Source organism: Pelobates fuscus, chromosome 10 (assembly GCF_036172605.1).
Source record: "Pelobates fuscus isolate aPelFus1 chromosome 10, aPelFus1.pri, whole genome shotgun sequence".
NCBI lineage: Eukaryota > Metazoa > Chordata > Amphibia > Anura > Pelobatidae > Pelobates > Pelobates fuscus.
Window position 1 is genome coordinate 7,162,799 of NC_086326.1, and position 21,922 is coordinate 7,184,720.

At 39.5% G+C, this 21,922-nt stretch overlaps 1 protein-coding gene across 1 annotated transcript in view; it reads right to left on the reverse strand.

Annotated features, from left to right (window-relative positions):
* ATRNL1 (attractin like 1) overlaps nt 1-21,922 on the reverse strand; it is a 716,247-nt gene that overhangs the window by 587,872 nt on the left and 106,453 nt on the right. Inside the window, exon 8 of the mRNA XM_063434704.1 lies at nt 13,619-13,874. Within this exon, the coding sequence (XP_063290774.1) occupies nt 13,619-13,874 (256 nt within the window). The remainder of the gene's footprint in view (nt 1-13,618; nt 13,875-21,922) is intronic.

Consider the following 21,922-nt stretch of genomic DNA (forward strand, 5'->3'; position numbering starts at 1 on the left):
TGCCGGAGGGCATAGAGGGCATTTCTACACATTTCCCTCAGTCTCTCTCATTCCCTCCACTAATCAGTCAGTCTCCCTCCTTCTATCACTCTCTCCCTTGCTCAGCCTCTCCCTCGATCGTGCTGTCTCTCTTTCTCCCTCGATCATGCTGTCTCCCTTTCTCCATCGATCCTGCGGTCTCCCTTTCTCCATCGATCCTGCGGTCTCCCTTTCTCCATCGATCCTGCGGTCTCCCTTTCTCCATCTATCCTGCGGTCTCCCTTTCTCCATCTATCCTGCGGTCTCCCTTTCTCCATCGATCCTGCGGTCTCCCTTTCTCCATCGATCCTGCGGTCTCTCTTTCTCCATCGATCCTGCGGTCTCTCTTTCTCCATCGATCCTGCGGTCTTCCTTTCTCCATCGATCCTGCGGTCTTCCTTTCTCCATCGATCCTGCGGTCTCCCTTTCTCCATCGATCCTGCGGTCTCCCTTTCTCCATCGATCCTGCGGTCTTCCTTTCTCCATCGATCCTGCGGTCTCCCTTTCTCCATCGATCCTGCGGTCTCCCTTTCTCCATCGATCCTGCGGTCTCCCTTTCTCCATCGATCCTGCGGTCTCCCTTTCTCCATCGATCCTGCGGTCTCCCTTTCTCCATCGATCCTGCGGTCTCCCTTTCTCCATCGATCCTGCGGTCTCCCTTTCTCCATCGATCCTGCGGTCTCCCTTTCTCCATCGATCCTGCGGTCTCCCTTTCTCCATAGATCCTGCGGTCTCCCTTTCTCCATCGATCCGGCAGTCTCCCTTTCTCCATCGATCCTGCAGTCTCCCTTTCTCCATCGATCCTGCAGTCTCCCTTTCTCCATCGATCCTGCAGTCTCTCTTTCTCCATCGATCCTGCGGTCTCTCTTTCTCCATCGATCCTGCGGTCTCCCTTTCTCCATCGATCCTGCGGTCTCCCTTTCTCCATCGATCCTGCGGTCTCCCTTTCTCCATCGATCCTGCGGTCTCCCTTTCTCCATCGATCCTGCGGTCTCCCTTTCTCCATCGATCCGGCAGTCTCCCTTTCTCCATCGATCCGGCAGTCTCCCTTTCTCCATCGATCCTGCAGTCTCTCTTTCTCCATCGATCCTGCGGTCTCTCTTTCTCCATCGATCCTGCGGTCTCCCTTTCTCCATCGATCCTGCGGTCTCCCTTTCTCCATCGATCCTGCGGTCTCCCTTTCTCCATCGATCCTGCGGTCTCCCTTTCTCCATCGATCCTGCGGTCTCCCTTTCTCCATCGATCCTGCGGTCTCCCTTTCTCCATCGATCCTGCGGTCTCCCTTTCTCCATCGATCCTGCGGTCTCTCTTTCTCCATCGATCCTGCGGTCTCCCTTTCTCCATCGATCCTGCGGTCTCCCTTTCTCCATCGATCCTGCGGTCTCCCTTTCTCCATCGATCCTGCGGTCTCTCTTTCTCCATCGATCCTGAGGTCTCCCTTTCTCCATCGATCCTGAGGTCTCCCTTTCTCCATCGATCCTGAGGTCTCCCTTTCTCCATCGATCCTGCGGTCTCCCTTTCTCCATTGATCCTGCAGTCTCTCTTTCTCCATCGATCCTGCAGTCTCTCTTTCTCCATCGATTCTGCAGTCTCTCTCGCTCTCTTCCTAAAATCACTCAGTCTCTCTCTATCTTTAAAAGTCCAATTCTAAACAGATGTTGAAGTCGCAATGCCCATGAACACATTAAATGTAATAAGATTTTCATGGAATAAAGAAGTATGGTATCTCCTATCGCTGAGGAAGGTGGCTTTGTGTGTTTTTTAAAAGTTTTTAGGGCAGGGAACTCTGCACTCACTCTGCAGACTCAGATTTCTACAAGTTGCAGTGAATGCAGCCATAGACAACCACATGTTGTGTAGAAACATCTCTAATCATATAGAAAAAGTAACCCGGGCCTCTGAATCATTATCCAATCAGAACAGACCGTAACCTCAGCCTCCAAACTTTTATCCAATCAGATAGACAGTAACCTCCAAATCATTATCCAATCAGATAGACAGTAACCTCCAAATCATTATCCAATCAGAATAGACCGTAACCTCCAAATCATTATCCAATCAGAATAGACCGTAACCTCCAAATCATTATCCAATCAGAATAGACAGTAACCTCCAAATCATTATCCAATCAGATAGACAGTAACCTCCAAATCATTATCCAATCAGAATAGACCGTAACCTCCAAATCATTATCCAATCAGAATAGACCGTAACCTCCAAATCATTATCCAATCAGAATAGACAGTAACCTCCAAATCATTATCCAATCAGAATAGACAGTAACCTCCAAATCATTATCCAATCAGAATAGACAGTAACCTCCAAATCATTATCCAATCAGAATAGACCGTAACCTCCAAATCATTATCCAATCAGAATAGACCGTAACCTCCAAATCATTATCCAATCAGAATAGACAGTAACCTCCAAATCATTATCCAATCAGAATAGACAGTAACCTCCAACTCATTATCCAAACAGAATAGACAGTAACCTCCAAATCATTATCCAATCAGAATAGACCATAACCTCCAAATCATTATCCAATCAGAATAGACCGTAACCTCCAAATCATTATCAAATCAGAATAGACAGTAACCCCAACTTCCAAATCTTTATCCAATCAGATAGACACAGTAACATCAGCTTCTAATCATTATCCAATCAGAACAGAAACTGTAACTGCAACCTCCGAATCATTATCCAAACTGATGACACAGTAACCCCAGCCTCTAAATCATTATCCAATCAGAATAGACACAGTAACCCCAGCTTCCAAATCATTATCCAATCAGATAGACACAGTAACACCATCCTCCAAATCATTATCCAATCAGAACAGACACTGTAAATCCAACCTCGTAATTATTATCCTAAGAGAATAGACACAGCCAGTGATCACATGTATCCTATAAACTCCTTTATCCAGATCAGGTCTACTAACATTACACAGAATGCGGTTACATGCACGCAGTAAAGTGACAACGTAGAGTTTCGTGGGAGGAAATTCTGTTGTTATCAGACTAAGGAGACAATGAAAATAGCTGTTCTAGTTATATCATTCTATTCTTTTTGGATATAAACTCTAAATACGGAGATCGTGGGATCCTTCTTGGATATAAACTCTGAATCCTGAGAACGTGGGATTCTTCTTGGATATAAACTCTGAATACTGAGAACATGGGATCCTTCTTGGATGTAAAATGAATACTGAGAACATGGGATCCTTCTTGGATATAAACTCTGAATACTGAGAACATGGGATCCTTCTTGGATATAAACTCTGAATACTGAGAACGTGGGATCCTTCTTGGATATAAACTCTGAATACGGAGAACGTGGGATCCTGCTTGGATATAAAATTAATACTGAGAACATGGGATCCTTCTTGGATATAAACTCTGAATACTGAGAACGTGGGATCCTTCTTGGATATAAACTCTGAATCCTGAGAACATGGGATCCTTCTTGGATTTAAACTCTGAATACGGAGAACGTGGGATCCTTCTTGGATATAAACTCTGAATACTGAGAACGTGGGATCCTTCTTGGATATAAACTCTGAATACGGAGAACGTGGGATCCTGCTTGGATATAAAATTAATACTGAGAACATGGGATCCTTCTTGGATATAAACTCTGAATACTGAGAACGTGGGATCCTTCTTGGATATAAACTCTGAATCCTGAGAACATGGGATCCTTCTTGGATTTAAACTCTGAATACGGAGAACGTGGGATCCTTCTTGGATATAAAATGAATACTGAGAACGTGGGATCCTTCTTGGATATAAACTCTGAATCCTGAGAACGTGGGATCCTTCTTGGATATAAACTCTGAATCCTGAGAACATGGGATCCTTCTTGGATATAAACTCTGAATACTGAGAACATGTGATCCTTCTTGGATATAAAATGAATACTGAAAACATGGGATCCTTCTTGGATATAAACTCTGAATACTGAGAACATGGGATCCTTCTTGGATATAAAATGAATACTGAGAACATGGGATCCTTCTTGGATATAAACTCTGAATACTGAGAACGATATAAACTCTAAATACGGAGAACATGGGATCCTTCTTGGATATAAACTCTGAATACTGAGAACGTGGGATCCTTCTTGGATTTAAACTCTGAATACGGAGAACGTGGGATCCTTCTTGGATATAAAATGAATACTGAGAACGTGGGATCCTTCTTGGATATAAACTCTGAATCCTGAGAACGTGGGATCCTTCTTGGATATAAACTCTGAATCCTGAGAACATGGGATCCTTCTTGGATATAAACTCTGAATACTGAGAACATGTGATCCTTCTTGGATATAAAATGAATACTGAAAACATGGGATCCTTCTTGGATATAAACTCTGAATACTGAAAACATGGGATCCTTCTTGGATATAAACTCTGAATACTGAGAACATGGGATCCTTCTTGGATATAAAATGAATACTGAGAACATGGGATCCTTCTTGGATATAAACTCTGAATACTGAGAACGATATAAACTCTAAATACGGAGAACATGGGATCCTTCTTGGATATAAACTCTGAATACTGAGAACGTGGGATCCTTCTTGGATATAAACTCTGAATACGGAGAACGTGGGATCCTGCTTGGATATAAAATGAATACTGAGAACATGGGATCCTTCTTGGATATAAACTCTGAATACTGAGAATGTGGGATCCTTCTTTGATATCAACTCTGAATCCTGAGAACATGGGATCCTTCTTGGATTTAAACTCTGAATACGGAGAACGTGGGATCCTTCTTGGATATAAAATGAATACTGAGAACGTGGGATCCTTCTTGGATATAAACTCTGAATCCTGAGAACGTGGGATCCTTCTTGGATATAAACTCTGAATCCTGAGAACATGGGATCCTTCTTGGATATAAACTCTGAATACTGAGAACATGTGATCCTTCTTGGATATAAAATGAATACTGAGAACATGGGATCCTTCTTGGATATAAACTCTGAATACTGAGAACGATATAAACTCTAAATACGGAGAACGTGGGATCCTTCTTGGATATAAACTCTGAATACGGGGAACGTGGGATCCTTCTTGGATATAAACTCTGAATAGGGAGAACGTGGGATCCTTATTGGATAAAAAATGAATACTGAGAACGTGGGATTCTTATTGGATATAAACTGAATACTGAGAACATGGGATCCTTCTTGGATATAAACTCTGAATACAGAGAATGTGGGATCCTTCTTGGATATAAACTCTGAATACGGAGAACATAGGATCCTTCTTGGATATAAACTCTGAATACTGAGAACGTGGGATCCTTATTGGATATAAACGCTGAATACTGAGAACGTGGGATCCTTCTTGGATATAAACTCTGAATACTGAGAACGTGGGATCCTTCTTGGATATAAACTCTGAATACTGAGAATGTGGGATCCTTCTTGGATATAAACTCTAAATACTGAGAACGTGGGATCCTTCTTGGATATAAACTCTGAATACTGAGAACGTAGGATTGCATAATGCAAGCTGAAGGATAGGTGTTCATATCAATGGAATAAAAGGGGGGAAACAAAATTTTAATTTCTTAAACGTGCTGGACCAGTCATCTCAGAGATAGCATCACAACCAACATCCTATCAACATGAATCCGGTCAGTGCGTTTCCAGCATTTCGGCTGCCTCTCTTACATAACAAAAGATTGTGAACATGAACTGAGAGACTCTTTGCTACAACATATTGACTAATCTGCCCGAATCTTACCTCTGCTGTGAGGATTACCGTTTCAGTAATTTGTTTTTATAACTTAGGAGACAAAAAACATTCGATCAAGAGCGTGGATAATAGCAAAAAACACACGCAACTGAGGAAAGTGAAATATAAATAAATGCGAGTGCTAGGCACACCAAGCACATGCCCTCCCTCCGCAGGAGTATGTTTAATCTGCCATCCAGCCCTAGAGGTAAAACGGAATAATTATTAAAATGACTCAGATTTTAATAATTTACATTATTATGATTGCTACAAACCCAATTAATGTTAGCATGTTAAAGCTGTGGGCGGCAAAGTGTTTTATAAATAATGGATGGGACAGGAATAGCGCAGTCGTATAAACCATGCATGGCATTCAGCTCAAATTCTATTTCATGGAATTAAAGAATAAGACAGACCAGGGGGATAACAGAAACCAAGGAAATCTTAACCTTTCCAGTGCCAGAGAGGTGGCAATACACACTGTGCAGGTAGGAGAGAAGTGGGAATAAGGACCAATGATATTACATGAGGAATTCAAAGTGTCCACGTGTGCCACAAATCCCACTCCTCAATGGACAATATGCAGAGTATTGTCATGTCTTTCCCTGCTCCTGATTAGTGTTTGATACAGAGTAACGTTGCCAGTGGCATAATGAACCCGATTTCATGTAGTGAGTTAAAACTTCCAGTGCATCCGTCTTCGGATGCCTTGCTGCGGTAAATGTGGGATCAGATATGATGCCATAGTTCAATAGTTGCACCACATTAGCCATAAATACAATAAATAAACAATGATACGGACTACTAAGTAGATTCAGGGTGCAAACCTCACAAACTATTCAGGTTGTTCCTTCAGGCCAGTTACATTTATATAAAACATTTCCTCTATATAATGCAAAGTAAAATTAGAGAAAACACTGAGGAATGACTTTTAACTAGTGGCAGCTGAGATGTTTCGGCATGGTGGGGCACTAGACTCTACTCACCGAATTGAGGTCACATACTCAATGATTGGGAAGTCGTGCCTTGTGCAACACCATAAACCTATAAGTACAAGTATTTGGGAAACAAGAAACACTTTAAAGAAGTCTGTGTCTCTCCCCTGATGCTGTTCCCCAAATCATCTTTCAGGAAGTGTTCCGGAGGATTGGAGGAAGGCAGATGTGGTTCCTATATTCAAAAAGGGTTCAAAATCCTTGCCTGGAAATTATAGACCTGTGAGCTTAACTTCTGTGGCTGGTAAAATATTTGAAAGGTTATTAAGGGATAATATTCAAGAATTCCTTGAGAAGAATATGGTTATCAGCAAAAATCAGCACGGTTTTATGAAGCACAGGTCATGTCAAACTAACTTGATTGCTTTCTACGAAGAAGTAAGTAGAAGTATAGATCAGGGTGTTGCAGTGGATGTGATCTATTTGGATTTTGCCAAGGCATTTGATACAGTTCCACACAAAAGATTAGTGTTCAAACTCAAGGAAATCGGTCTCGATGAAAATGCTTGTTCTTGGGTAGAACATTGGCTTAAAAACAGAATACAAAGAGTTGTCGTTAATGGTAAATTTTCAAGCTGGACAGAGGTGGCAAGTGGTGTCCCTCAGGGGTCTGTTCTGGGACCCCTTCTATTTAACATTTTTATAAATGATCTTGAAGACAGCATTGAAAGTCATGTTTCAGTGTTTGCAGATGACACAAAACTTTGTAAAATAATACAATGTGAGCAAGATATTACTTTGCTGCAGAAGGATTTAGATAGACTGGGGGACTGGGCACTCAAATGGCAGATGAAATTTAATGTTGAAAAATGCAAAGTTATGCACTTCGGCGTAAAGAATACACAAGCAACGTATACCCTTAATGGAAGCGAATTAGGGATAACAACACACGAAAAGGACTTGGGAATTGTTATAGACAACAAACTATGCAACAATGTGCAATGTCAATCAGCAGTGGCCAAGGCCAGTAAGGTATTGTCATGCATGAAAAAGGGCATTCATTCTCGGGACGAGAATATCATTTTGCCTCTCTATAAATCACTGGTAAGACCACATATTGAATATGCTGTGCAATTTTGGGCACCTGTTCTAAAGAAGGATATCATGGCACTAGAAAAAGTGCAGAGGCGGGCTACAAAATTAATAAAAGGAATGGAACATATCAGCTATGAAGAAAGGTTAACAAATTTAAACCTATTTAGTTTAGAAAAACGTCGCCTGAGAGGGGATATGATAACATTATACAAATATATTCGGGGCCAATACAAACCATTGTGTGGAAATCTATTCACAAACCGGACTTTACATAGGACACGAGGCCATGCGTTTAGACTGGAAGAAAGAAGATTTTGTCTAAGGCAAAGGAAAGGTTTTTTTACTGTATGAACAATCAGGATGTGGAATTCTCTGCCTGAAGAAGTGGTTTTATCAGAGTCCATACAGATGTTCAAACAGCTACTAGATGCATACTTGCAAAGACAGAATATTCAAGGATATAATCTTTCAATGTAGGGTAATAACTGCTTGATTCAAGGATAAATCTGACTGCCATTCTGGGGTCAAGAAGGAATTTTTTGTCCTAGCTTGTTGCAAAATTGTGCTTCAAACTGGGTTTTCTTCTTTTTTTTTTTTTTTTTTTTTTTTTTTTTTCTTTTCTTTTGGATCAACAGCAAAAAACAGGTGTGAGGAAGGCTGAACTTGATGGACGCAAGTCTCTTTTCAGCTATCTAACTATGTAACTATGTAAATGAGAGCCGTACATGACAGGACAATACACAGGCCTGCATTGCATGGCTTGCAGAATCTGATGGACCAATATAAAGTCAGTGAGTGATGTCAGAAATCCTAATAGAGAAGGCTAAGCATGCCTCTGCAGTGTATACTCGGAAAATTGGGCATTTTTTCAACACGTCCCTTAAACTTCACCTGGTTACTTGCTTAATCTCCATTAACATTTTCATCTATAAAGAAACGGGTAACCGTAAACAGCTACAAAGAAATGATAACAGGGAAAGCATGTATTATGTATCACAACCTCTACGGACCAGCCTCCACTGCCCTTTATTATATTTATTGTACATAAAACACTGCGCGCAGTAAAGATGTTTCATGTGTACATAACATTAAGTAAGAGAACCAGCCCCGAAGGTTTGCACTCTAAGGTGAATTCAAAGTAAATTTCAAAGTTAACGTCATAATAGCTGAACTGGAAAAATTCTATCAGCCGGCTTTCATTTAGCTACCGTGGCTTTAAATGTGAAATCCATTTTGAATTTACTTTGAATTTTCAGTTTAGTAAAGAGCCCTGTAAGTTGGCAAATTACGAGATTGTGACACGTAGCCAACGTTCCTTTATCTGATGTACCTGCATGATTCTACCGTGAAAACTGAGCGGATTGTCACTTCCAACCCGTATTATTCTACTGTCAAAATTGACGTGGACTGTACACTTATACAACCCACGCCATTTTGGCATCATTTATTACACCGCAGGCACAGAATCAGCAGACAATTTCTACAATTCACTTTTTTATGTTTTGCCTACAAAATGTTGGTGTATACAAAAATGGAAAAAGTGCCTTTGTCTCTCTGTCATGCCCTAAAACTTGTAAAACCATGAATTTTGTAACATGTTCCATCCCAACTATCATTATTATGGTTCGCTCAAACGATCGCGATCCCTCACTGAACTGAACAGTATGACCTATTTCATCAATCAGTCATGGGGTCATTTTACCGCAGCGGAGGTCAGAGAATTCACTATGAAAAAGCATGAAAAAAAAGGTATTGAAGGCTCTGAATCACAGAAACTGCATGCTCTCTGTAAGAATCGAGTGTGAAAATGAAATACTTCCACTAACACCGTGCAGATTAGATTTTCTTGTGGCAGTCGAAACATAAGATTTATTTCATTTTGAATGTTTTCAGTCGCGCCCGCGGTATTACGTGTTACCTGGAACGAGGCAGCAAACCACAAACGCCTACGCAAACTTCATGTCTCTGTTATTCAATTTAGTTTCATTTTATATTTAAAATAAAAACAAAAGCAATACAATAGAAACAACAAATTCTTCACAAGTCATTTTTTTTATTCTTTTCTTTTTATCAGTATACGCGAGCCATGAATGTTTAAAATATGTATATTGACCGTGAATAAGAAACTGCAGAATGGATAAAATAAATATATTATTTTTGTCTTTTTATGTTTTTTTTAATCAACCCATTGCAAACCTTGCGGGAAGGCACAGCTCAATAACTTGACAGTTTCACATTGATTGTAAAACCACTTTCACTTTAAGATAGGGGAATTAAAAAAAACAAAGCATCTAGAGTGGCACAGATAACAGCCAGGAATAACAAGGACGCATATAAAACATACAAAACGCGCACATTGTTGGGTAAAAACTATACTGGATGGACAGGTTCAGATGATCCCGTCTCTTAGAGAGGGGCGTCCAGACCATTTTTCCTGCTCTAGAGGTGATTGTTAAGTTAAGGTAGAGGGTACACATTAACATCGGCATGGAAAAGGTGTTTTGGGGGTGGGGCCTGACCGCCGGTCGGATCAAACATGCTCCGTCTGAACTCCGGCCTCTGAGCTGGAATACCGGAGCAAACTGCGGGCTACAAACAGGAACCGACCTGAAACCGTGTTCACAGCATTACCAAGGCGACTGTGATACCCAACAGGACCGTCAACGGCAGGCACCAAAGTAACCCGGCCGAGGCCTGAGGCCTACGAGCTTGAGCTCGGGTGAGACGGCCGCTCTCCTGGTTCTCCGACCGGCGAATCTTTCTTTGCTGCTCTCTCATTAGTCCACAAGCCTGTTGTTTACATAGTGAAGCCAAGCAAAGCCGCAAGCCGGTCATGCCAATTTAGCCTATACCATATTGTTAATAGCTTGTTTACTTTATTGTTATTTTCTCATTTAAAAATGTATGCATGCCCAACATGCTACAATGTGATTACGTTAAGTCTAAGAGAAACGAGCCTGCTGATGCTGTTGTGGCGATACAGGCACTGTTGTACTTACCTGCATACCAAAAATAAAGAATTTAAAAGAAAAAAAATGAAAAGGTGTTCTGTAGGAGCAGAGAGGAACTGTGAATCTTGGGTGAAAACCAAAACAAAAACAATTTGTTTAAAAAGTATGTGGCTGCAAATCGAAGTACACTAAAACGGTTTTACAGAAATGCTTGCTGTCTATTTCTTACTTTACAGAACAATAAAAATCTAAGCTGCTTTGTCATACAGCCCATATAATCATGGGAAATAATAGTAAAACCCCACATCTTTTTGGATTCCGTTCAAATTCTTCCCAAAACGTAAACATGTATGATTTGTCCACAAGTTCCAACAATAACTGAAGGGAGGCTTCACCTTTACGGCAGTGATGATTTAAATGGCACGAGACGTGGCTCCTGTGCAATGATTTGCTTGATCTTTTCACAGATAATCGGAGGTGACACAAGTTGTGTGGATGAGGCTGTGGGCTCTGCTTAAAGAGCATCAGGAGGAGTTAGAATTTCCCTAAACTTCTACACGTCTGTATTTAAATCAGGGAATAATTCACTAGGAGGGAGGGGGCAATGTACAGTCCAACAAATGCTAAATGTCCTTTAAAGAACAATCCAGAAAGGAAATGAGAACACGTTTCCAAAGATGACAATCAAAACGTATTGCAGTTAATATGGCAATAAGATCCATGAACTCCCATCACTGCTTTCCATTAAAACCTGACCCCAGCAGAGGCTGCTTTAATACACAAACATATCAAAATACTATGTTGGCGCTTTAAACATGCCAGAAATATTAAATGAAAACTTACTTATTAAACAAGGACTTCACAAAACATCAGAAGATTCTTTTCTTTTTATGGAATACTCTTGTTGGGTAGTTTAGATGGATATATGGAATACTCTTGTTGGGTAGTTTAGATGGATATATGGGATACTCTTGTTGGGTAGTTTAGATGGATATATGGAATACTCTTGTTGGGTAGTGTAGATGGATATATGGGATACTCGTGTTGGGTTGTTTGGATGGATATATGGGATACTCTTGTTGGGTTGTTTGGATGGATATATGGAATGCTCGTGTTGGGTAGTTTAGATGGATATATGGGATACTCTTGTTGGGTAGTTTAGATAGATATATGGGATACTCTTGTTGGGTAGTTTAGATGGATATATGGAATACTCTTGTTGGGTTGTTTGGATGGATATATGGGATACTCTTGTTGGGTAGTTTGGATGGATATATGGGATACTCTTGTTGGGTAGTTTAGATAGATATATGGGATACTCTTGTTGGGTAGTTTAGATAGATATATGGGATACTCGTGTTGGGTTGTTTGGATGGATATATGGGATACTCTTGTTGGGTTGTTTGGATGGATATATGGAATGCTCGTGTTGGGTTGTTTGGATGGATATATGGAATACTCTTGTTGGGTAGTTTAGATGGATATATGGGATACTCTTGTTGGGTAGTTTAGATGGATATATGGAATACTCTTGTTGGGTTGTTTGGATGGATATATGGGATACTCTTGTTGGGTAGTTTAGATGGATATATGGAATACTCTTGTTGGGTAGTTTGGATGGATACATGGAATACTCTTGTTGGGTTGTTTGGATGGATATATGGAATACTCTTGTTGGGTTGTTTGGATGGATATATGGGATACTCTTGTTGGGTAGTTTAGATGGATATATGGGATACTCTTGTTGGGTTGTTTGGATGGATATATGGGATACTCTTGTTGGGTAGTTTAGATGGATATATGGGATACTCTTGTTGGGTTGTTTGGATGGATATATGGGATACTCTTGTTGGGTAGTTTAGATAGATCCACGGAATACTCTTGTTGGGTAGTTTAGATGGATATATGGGATACTCTTGTTGGGTTGTTTGGATGGATATATGGGATACTCTTGTTGGGTAGTTTAGATAGATCCACGGAATACTCTTGTTGGGTAGTTTAGATGGATATGGAATACTCTTGTTGGGTAGTTTAGATGGATATATGGGATACTCTTGTTGGGTAGTTTAGATAGATATATGGAATACTCTTGTTGGGTATTGATTTGCTTTCGATGTTACCCTCAACTTTAATTTTTAATCTAATGGACTACATTACTATCCTGCAGTAATATCTATAATCAAATTGTATGTAAAGTGTGATAATAAATGGGGGGTCTACACACGCCACTGACCACAGTATTTAAAGAGGCACTCCAGACCCCTAAAGCTTGCTGAAAAGCTTTATGTGTGATGAATGTGTACACTTCTTTTTTTCATTTTGCAAAAAAAGCTGATTTCAATAGAAATTATCACTTTTATATATGAACCTGGTCACACACCCCTGGCTGTCAATCAGACAGCCGGCCCTGTTACTTCCTGGTTTGTTTAGCTCACTAAAGCTAAATTCAAGAGGCAGCAATTGCCCAGAGCACCTGCCTTGGAAAGACTTCTCATTGAGCTGCATTGGGAAGTCTGTGATTGGACAGACACAGAAAGTCTTGGCATGGTTAGAAAGGAAGGTCTTGCAAAGGCTTCAGACAAGGTACAGACATGAGATCTAGATATTCCCCCATGAAAAAGTTGCATGCAACTTTTCATTTGGGATATATCTACTAAACAGTGCATTTTATTTATTTTGTGTTTGGGCAGTGAAGTGTCCTTTTAAGCATTAACATTACAAAAACAATCTATCATGGAATATGATCCAAGAGTATGATGGCAGCTCATGGTCATTTCACTAGTACTGATATACTTTAAAAATCGAAAATGGTCGGATATATCTACCAGAATGGATGGCATGCATGCTTTACTGTGTCTAATACTCACTCAGGTTATACTCTTGCACGTTGCTGATGTAACCGTACACAGATGAATATCCAAAAATAACGATCATGATCACATCGCGGTTACCGAGTTCCACTATGTGCGCCGTGTGTCCTTCTACCGCGTATTGCTGGCCGTGGTTCTGGACAGTCGGCGTTCTGGTGCTCCAAGACTGACTGGATATGTTGAAAACCCAAAGCTCATCCGTAACGTTCCCAGCGATTGTTTCAATCTTTCCTCCATACATGTAGATGTCATCCTACAAGAAGGGTCAAAGGACAAGTGACTAGAATCTAAGAAATAAATATTTACAATCAATGATTAAACAAATCACATGTGCTGTCAGTAAATTAAAGAAATTCATTGTAACCTCTGACCTGAACCTTGAAATACAAGACACTCATCCAGCCATAGATATATGGAATACTTGTGTTGGGTAGTTTGGATAGATATATGGAATTCTCTTGATGGGTAGTTTGGATGGATATATGGAATACCCTTGATGGGTAGTTTAGATAGATATATGGAATATTCTTGTTGGGTAGTTTAGATAGATATATGGAATATTCTTGTTGGGTAGTTTAGATAGATATATGGAATACTCTTGTTGGGTAGTTTAGATAGATATATGGAATAATCCTGTTGGGTAGTTTGGATAGATATATGGGATACTCTTGTTGGGTAGTTTAGATAGATATATGGAATACTCTTGTTGGGTAGTTTGGATAGATATATGGAATACTCGTGTTGGGTAGTTTAGATAGATATATGGAATACTCGTGTTGGGTAGTTTGGATAGATATATGGGATACTCTTGTTGGGTAGTTTGGATAGATATATGGAATACTTGTGTTGGGTAGTTTGGATAGATATATGGAATACTCTTGTTGGGTAGTTTAGATAGATATATGGAATACTCTTGTTGGGTAGTTTGGATAGATATATGGAATACTTGTGTTGGGTAGTTTGGATAGATATATGGAATACTTGTGTTGGGTAGTTTGGATAGATATATGGGATACTCGTGTTGGGTAGTTTGGATGGATATATGGAATACTCTTGTTGGGTAGTTTAGATGGATATATGGGATACTCTTGCTGGGTAGTTTTGATAGATATATGGGATACTCTTGTTGGGTAGTTTTGATAGATATTTGGAATACTCTTGTTGGGTTGTTTGGGTGGATATATGGAATACTCGTGTTGGGTAGTGTGGAAAGATATATGGAATAATCCTGTTGGGTAGTTTGGATGGATATATGGAATACTCTTGTTGGGTAGTTTAGATGGATATATGGGATACTCTTGTTGGGTAGTTTAGATAGATATATGGAATACTCTTGTTGGGTTGTTTGGGTGGATATATGGAATACTCGTGTTGGGTAGTGTGGATGGATATATGGAATACTCGTGTTGGGTAGTTTGGATGGATATATGGAATACTCGTGTTGGGTAGTTTGGATGGATATATGGAATACTCGTGTTGGGTTGTTTGGATGGATATATGGAATACTCGTGTTGGGTTGTTTGGATGGATATATGGAATACTCGTGTTGGGTTGTTTGGATGGATATATGGAATACTCGTGTTGGGTAGTTTGGATGGATATATGGAATACTCTTGTTGGGTTGTTTGGATGGATATATGGAATACTCTTGTTGGGTAGTTCAGATAGATATATGGGATACTCTTGTTGGGTAGTTTATATAGATATATGGAATACTCTTGTTGGGTAGTTTAGATAGATATGTGGGATACTCTTGTTGGGTAGTTTGGATGGATATATGGAATACTCTTGTTGAGTAGTTCAGATAGATATATGGGATACTCTTGTTGGGTAGTTTAGATAGATATATGGAATACTCTTGTTGGGTAGTTTAGATAGATATGTGGGATACTCTTGTTGGGTAGTTTGGATAGATATATGGAATAATCCTGTTGGGTAGTTTAGATAGATATATGGAATAATCCTGTTGGGTAGTTTAGATAGATATATGGAATAATCCTGTTGGGTAGTTTAGATAGATATATGGAATAATCCTGTTGGGTAGTTTAGATAGATATATGGGATACTCTTGTTGGGTAGTTTAGATAGATATGTGGGATACTCTTGTTGGGTAGTTTGGATAGATATATGGAATAATCCTGTTGGGTAGTTTAGATAGATATATGGAATAATCCTGTTGGGTAGTTTAGATAGATATATGGAATAATCCTGTTGGGTAGTTTAGATAGATATATGGAATAATCCTGTTGGGTAGTTTAGATAGATATATGGAATAATCCTGTTGGGTAGTTTAGATAGATATATGGAATAATCCTGTTGGGTAGTTTGGATAGATATATGGAATACTCTTGTTGGGTAGTTTAGATAGATATATTGAATACTCTTGTTGGGTTAATCTTGGTGGATTTATTTAGTTTCATTATATTTTGCTCTGTTGACCTATGAACTGGTGGATGAATGGTCAGATTGGCTATTTTTTTAATTTGCCAAATTCGTAACATACAATACATGCTCATTACCTGGCTATCCAAAAGGATTAAATGGTTTATCCAAGCACCATGATCACTGCAGTGACCAGAAATGACAGTTCTGTGCAAATATTATGCAAAATGTGTCATTTATTGGCTATCAGTGAGCTGGCACTCTCAGCCAACGAATGGTGTCGGAATCAGATTCTGCAGCTCTGTATAATCCTGAAGTGCATCTTTAAATCAGCGGAGAGTCTCAGAAGCCCAGAGGGGAGCCATGTTAAAAGGCAAACTATTTAACCAAGAACGGGGCCAGTGTACTCCTGGTATCATATGGTATCATAACCACCATAGCAGGCTGTACAGATGGCTGACCTTGTTCTGATAATTAAAATAATACTTTAAACTGTGAAATACTATAAAATACGGACACCATCCCTCCGTAAATTAATTTCATGGTTATCACTGTATGACTACAAACACAAATACCACCCAAGCGTATTCTCTCCGTAGGCATTTGATAACTACTGATCTCTGCCACAGAGACCGAAACCCACTGATCACAGTCGTTGTTCAATTCTCTGCAAATTCAGATTTCAATGTTTTCATCTAATAGCGCTGTTCCCTCTTTATAAAATAAAATAAAAAACGCAGTGTAACTGAGAAACCAGACTAATGTTGTACAAGGTAAATAAAAAAAACCCTTCCTCGTTTTACATCTGTCTTTACGATTTAATTACTGCAGCAATGAGTCAAATAATTCAATTTTTAACGGTATGAACAGATTTTAGGCCAAAGGAATACAATAAAAAAAATTATATAAAAATAGTGATAAAAGCATATAAAAATGATCGCACAGAGTTGTGAATACTGATGTGTAATTACTGGCAGATGGTTTTGCCAGATTATCAGATTTCCGTCTTTGATAATCTGATATTAGATGTTTTGTCACAGCACGCTGGGGTTTTGTTGCCAGCATGAAGATTTTCCGCTAAAGAAGAATAGTACGAAAATCGAATGAGGACACAATTAATTGCAAATCTTCCCAATAACTATGTGCTTTTTCTTTCTCAAAAACCTTTTAGAATGTTGTAAATTCTGATAGCTTGTAGGCCAGCTTCTCCAAGCCCACTCTACATGTTCATTACAGATTTTTGCATTAAATCGAACCACCCTCGGCTGGCCTCCGATTCTAACCATAATATACACTAGGGTTCAAGTAAGGTCAAATGTTTTTAAATTGGGCAATGTTCCGGAAATATAACCAGAGCCAAAAATCAGTGTGGATGTAGAATTTTTCCATTTTTTTTTTTGGCCTTACATTTGCTTCAATTCCCATCAAGTATTTCCAACCCCAGGTTGAAATAATATTGTTTATTCTGCAAACCTTGTGTTGTAGTAATCTGACAGAACATCTGGGACTGTTAAAGAACATACTTGGTTAAGAGGGCAATTTGTTTTTCAAAAAAGGTGAAAAATAAACTTTAAATACCACAACCACTGCAGCTTATTGTATTATTTGAATCCATTGTATTATTACAGCTCATTGTACCATTACAGCTTATTGTACTATTACAGCTTATTATATTGCTACGGTGTCATATTACAGCTCATTGTACTATTACAGCATATTATATTATTACAGCTTATTGTATTACTACAGCTTTTTGCACCAATACAGCTAATTGCTTAATGTATTATAATCACTGATTTTATTATTACAGCTTATTGTAGTAATACAGCTTATTATTAGCTTAATATTATTAGCTTATTAGCAGAATATTGTCTTTAACTAATGAGAATCAGGTAACTGCCTAATGACTCTAACTAATAAGAGTCAGGTAACTGCCTATTGGCTCTAACTAATGAGAGTCAAGTGACTGCCTATTGGCTCTAACTAATAAGAGTCAGGTAACTGCCTATGGCTCTAAATAATGAGAGTCAAGTGACTGCCTATTGGCTCTAACTAATAAGAGTCAGGTAACTGCCTATTGGCTCTAACTAATAAGAGTCAGGTAACTGCCTATTGGCTCTAACTAATGAGAGTCAAGTGACTGCCTATTGGCTCTAACTAATAAGAGTCAGGTAACTGCCTATTGGCTCTAACTAATGAGAGTCAGGTAACTGCCTATTGGCTCTAACTAATGAGAGTCAGGTAACTGCCTATTGGCTCTAACTAATGAGAGTCAAGTGACTGCCTATTGGCTCTAACTAATGAGATTTCAGTAACTGGCTATTGGCTCTAACTAATGAGACTCATGTAACTGCCTATTGGCTCTAACTAATGAGAGTCATGTAACTGCCTATTGGCTCTAACTAATGAGAGTCAGGTAACTGCCTATTGGCTCTAACTAATGAGAGTCAGGTAACTGCCTATTGGCTCTAACTAATGAGATTTCAGTAACTGGCTATTGGCTCTAACTAATGAGATTTCAGTAACTGCCTATTGGCTCTAACTAATGAGATTTCAGTAACTGCCTATTGGCTCTAACTAATGAGAGTCAGGTAACTGCCTATTGGCTCTAACTAATGAGATTTCAGTAACTGGCTATTGGCTCTAACTAATGAGATTTCAGTAACTGCCTATTGGCTCTAACTAATGAGAGTCATGTAACTGCCTATTGGCTCTAACTAATGAGATTTCAGTAACTGCCTATTGGCTCTAACTAATGAGAGTCATGTAACTGCCTAATGGCTCTAACTAATGAGATTTCAGTAACTGCCTATTGGCTCTAACTAATGAGAGTCAGGTAACTGCCTATTGGCTCTAACTAATGAGATTTCAGTAACTGTCTATTGGCTGTAACTAATGAGAGTCAGGTATCTGCCTATTGGCTCTAACTAATGAGATTAGGGTAAATGTCTGAATTGTTGGGACATAGAAGGTAAGATACAATTTTGTTCTGGTTATTTCACAGTTTATATTTTTTCTATATTTTAGCAAATTTCCTATAAAGTTTGCTATATATAATGTTGTATTATTAATTTAACAGTTAAATGCTTTTTATCTCTGAAGACTGATTTTTGCTTTGACTGAAATCTGAATAATGTTCATCCCGTTCAAACAAATGATATTGTCTTTGCAGATTTTATTTATAATATTCTACTTGTATTACAGCATGGCAAGGTTGCTCAATATGTTCCTATCTAGAATACCTCGATAAAGCCAAGCTTTAGACACCACTCGGCTTTGTTCTCTGCTCTGTGTCTCAATCCCAGCAGTATTTCCACTCCAGCTGGTACACTGGGCTAATTTCATTATCTCCCTGATTTGATCCATAGTCCATGTCGCAGGCAGAATGCTGTCCACCCCGGGCACCACCTCAGTCCACCAGCTGCGATGCTCAGTCTCCATTGCTTGGCTTCTAAACAGAATACACAGCGTGCTACATGCTGAACTATCATGGCAGCACAGAGAGTTCTCGCCAACACACGCCATGAACCAGACATCTGTACAATAAAGCAGACGCTGCTCAGGGCATCCAGGCACAAGAAGATCCATTTACCACCGGCTCCCTCTAGATGATCCATTCCTTCGAGGTATCGGCAGCTGGAGAGACTGGCCAAGCAATGCTAGCTGGCTACAGAGTGACAGCCTTAAACAGAGCAAATTACTAACAAAGGATCATAGGACTTGATATCCACTAACAATACTAGAATCCATATGGTCTATAGATTTAAACTAGATATGCAGCTAACAAAAATATGATTTATTGGGATCTGTTGAACCGCTCTAAAAGGCAGCAGGATTTATGAAATTGTGAAGATTATTACAAGTTGTTCTGGCCATTAGATGGTTTGTTGTGCTTGTATTAAGACCAAATGCTTCTAGTTTCCTCCCTCAGCTGATTATGCTTTACAGTAATTATTCCAGTGAACACCAGTTCACTTCTCAGGCAGATAACTGGGATGCAAGCAGTGATAACAGAATTAGCACAGGCATGAAGTCTGTCTGCAAAGTTAGTAATCCTAAGTTTTAGGACCCTGAATGAAGTGTTATTGAAAATATCTGTCACGTTAATAAATAAAGTGTCACTTTGAATTTGCAGCCGAGCTCTGATTGAACTGATATTTAATATTAGCCTCTCCTGATGACAAACTGCCCTGGGTTTAACACCTGCTAAAAGCAATGAACCAGGGCAAATGCCCGATTCCATAGAAATTAATAAAGTTCAGGATCTGGCCGTTCTGGAAGGATGAGATGCGTTTTTTACAGAAAGCTTACCTGCAATTTTTTACCGACAAGGAATTATTGTTTCTGCAAAATTCTATTTCCAGAGCTGCCTGCACCACATCAAACATTATTTTTTAACCTAACATGCGGTGACAAGGGCTGGGAACGCCTGCATACAAATTCTGAACAGATTCACATGTACAGGCGGTTTGACCAGACCTTGAATTACAGGGGGGTGTAATGGATATTCATTTTATCTACTACTGCCAGTACTGAGCCTCCTGCCTGATACAATGATAGATGGTCCAAGCAGAGATAAGCTGTGAAACAGGAGCTAGGTGTCAGATTTAATGTACAATTACTCCAGATAGCGGGGAGGTGGGCTGCGATCCTTGTAAAACATGAATTTCACTGTGTATCGCACCGGCAGACAGCTCCCAGGTCATACAGACCATACTCGCTCTGTGAATTGGTCTGAGAATGCCGCATTAAAGGGAACATATTTACTTATTACCTACATATAATAAACAGGACGGTGAGGGTGGAAAATAAAATGTAAAAACACACCGCATTGTATATACCGCTATCCTGGGACTAAGTTCCTCCATATTGAATTCCTGACAATTATGGTTATAAGCTCCGCCTCTTTCCATCATTGATCATAGTGGGGGTTATGTATAAGAGTGCCGTGTTTCTTTAAGCCAAAATCTTCCTTACTGCACCTGTTTCAATATTTTATTTTCCAATTGCATTTTGAGTTTTTTCTTTCATTATATAAAAAAAACAAGAATTGTGCCTTGTTATCTGATTTATTTTTCTGCCAGCAGTAACGTGGCCCCTTTTCCCGATAATTCCCTCTTTTCTGGGTTCTCACATGTCACTGCGGGTCCTTCTGCTTCTGAAGAGCTGCCGAGGCCGTCTCCATTCAATATCTGAGAGTAATGAGCTTTGCACAGAATTGACATTAACCAGCTCATTGTTCCAGGCTGGATAATGATGTCCCAATGGGGCTGTTGAAGGTGGAGTTACATCCCCGGCGGCAGAGGGGTTAAACTCCGTATGTGCAGCGTTTCAAAGCGAAATGCTGCACATAGTGACTCCAGGTACCATGACCACTTCAAAATCGCTGATTAATCCATCAATATACAAATGTATATTTTTTACCCAGTTATATTTCTTATTGTCTTATTTTATGAATGGGATCAATGGTAATCTATAGGAAATAAGGAGCAAAATTCAAAGAGGAAAAATAAGTTGTGGAAGCGACAATTTTTATCCAGAACCTGCAAGAAGTGGGGCTGGGAAACATATTCTCCTCCTCGCTAGCAAGAAGTACCCTGGGTGTGCCAGGAATGACCTGAATTGTGATGGCATTTGATAAACCATTGATATTGATTAACCTCTTCTTCACGCCATGCCAGGTCGGCAATAGCCTTATGAAAGCTGACTTCCTGTCACTAGGGAGTTCAAAATTATTAACTGATTAAAGCAGTTTGTTTTCCAGAGACGTGACAATCCCACTTTAATTGTTTTCAGTTATTTTCCAAATCAGCATTTTAACCCCTTAAAGGCACATGACACGTGTGCCATGTCATGATTCCCTTTTATTCCAGAAGTTTGGTCCTTAAGGGGTTTAATAAATATAGAACCAGGTCTCCA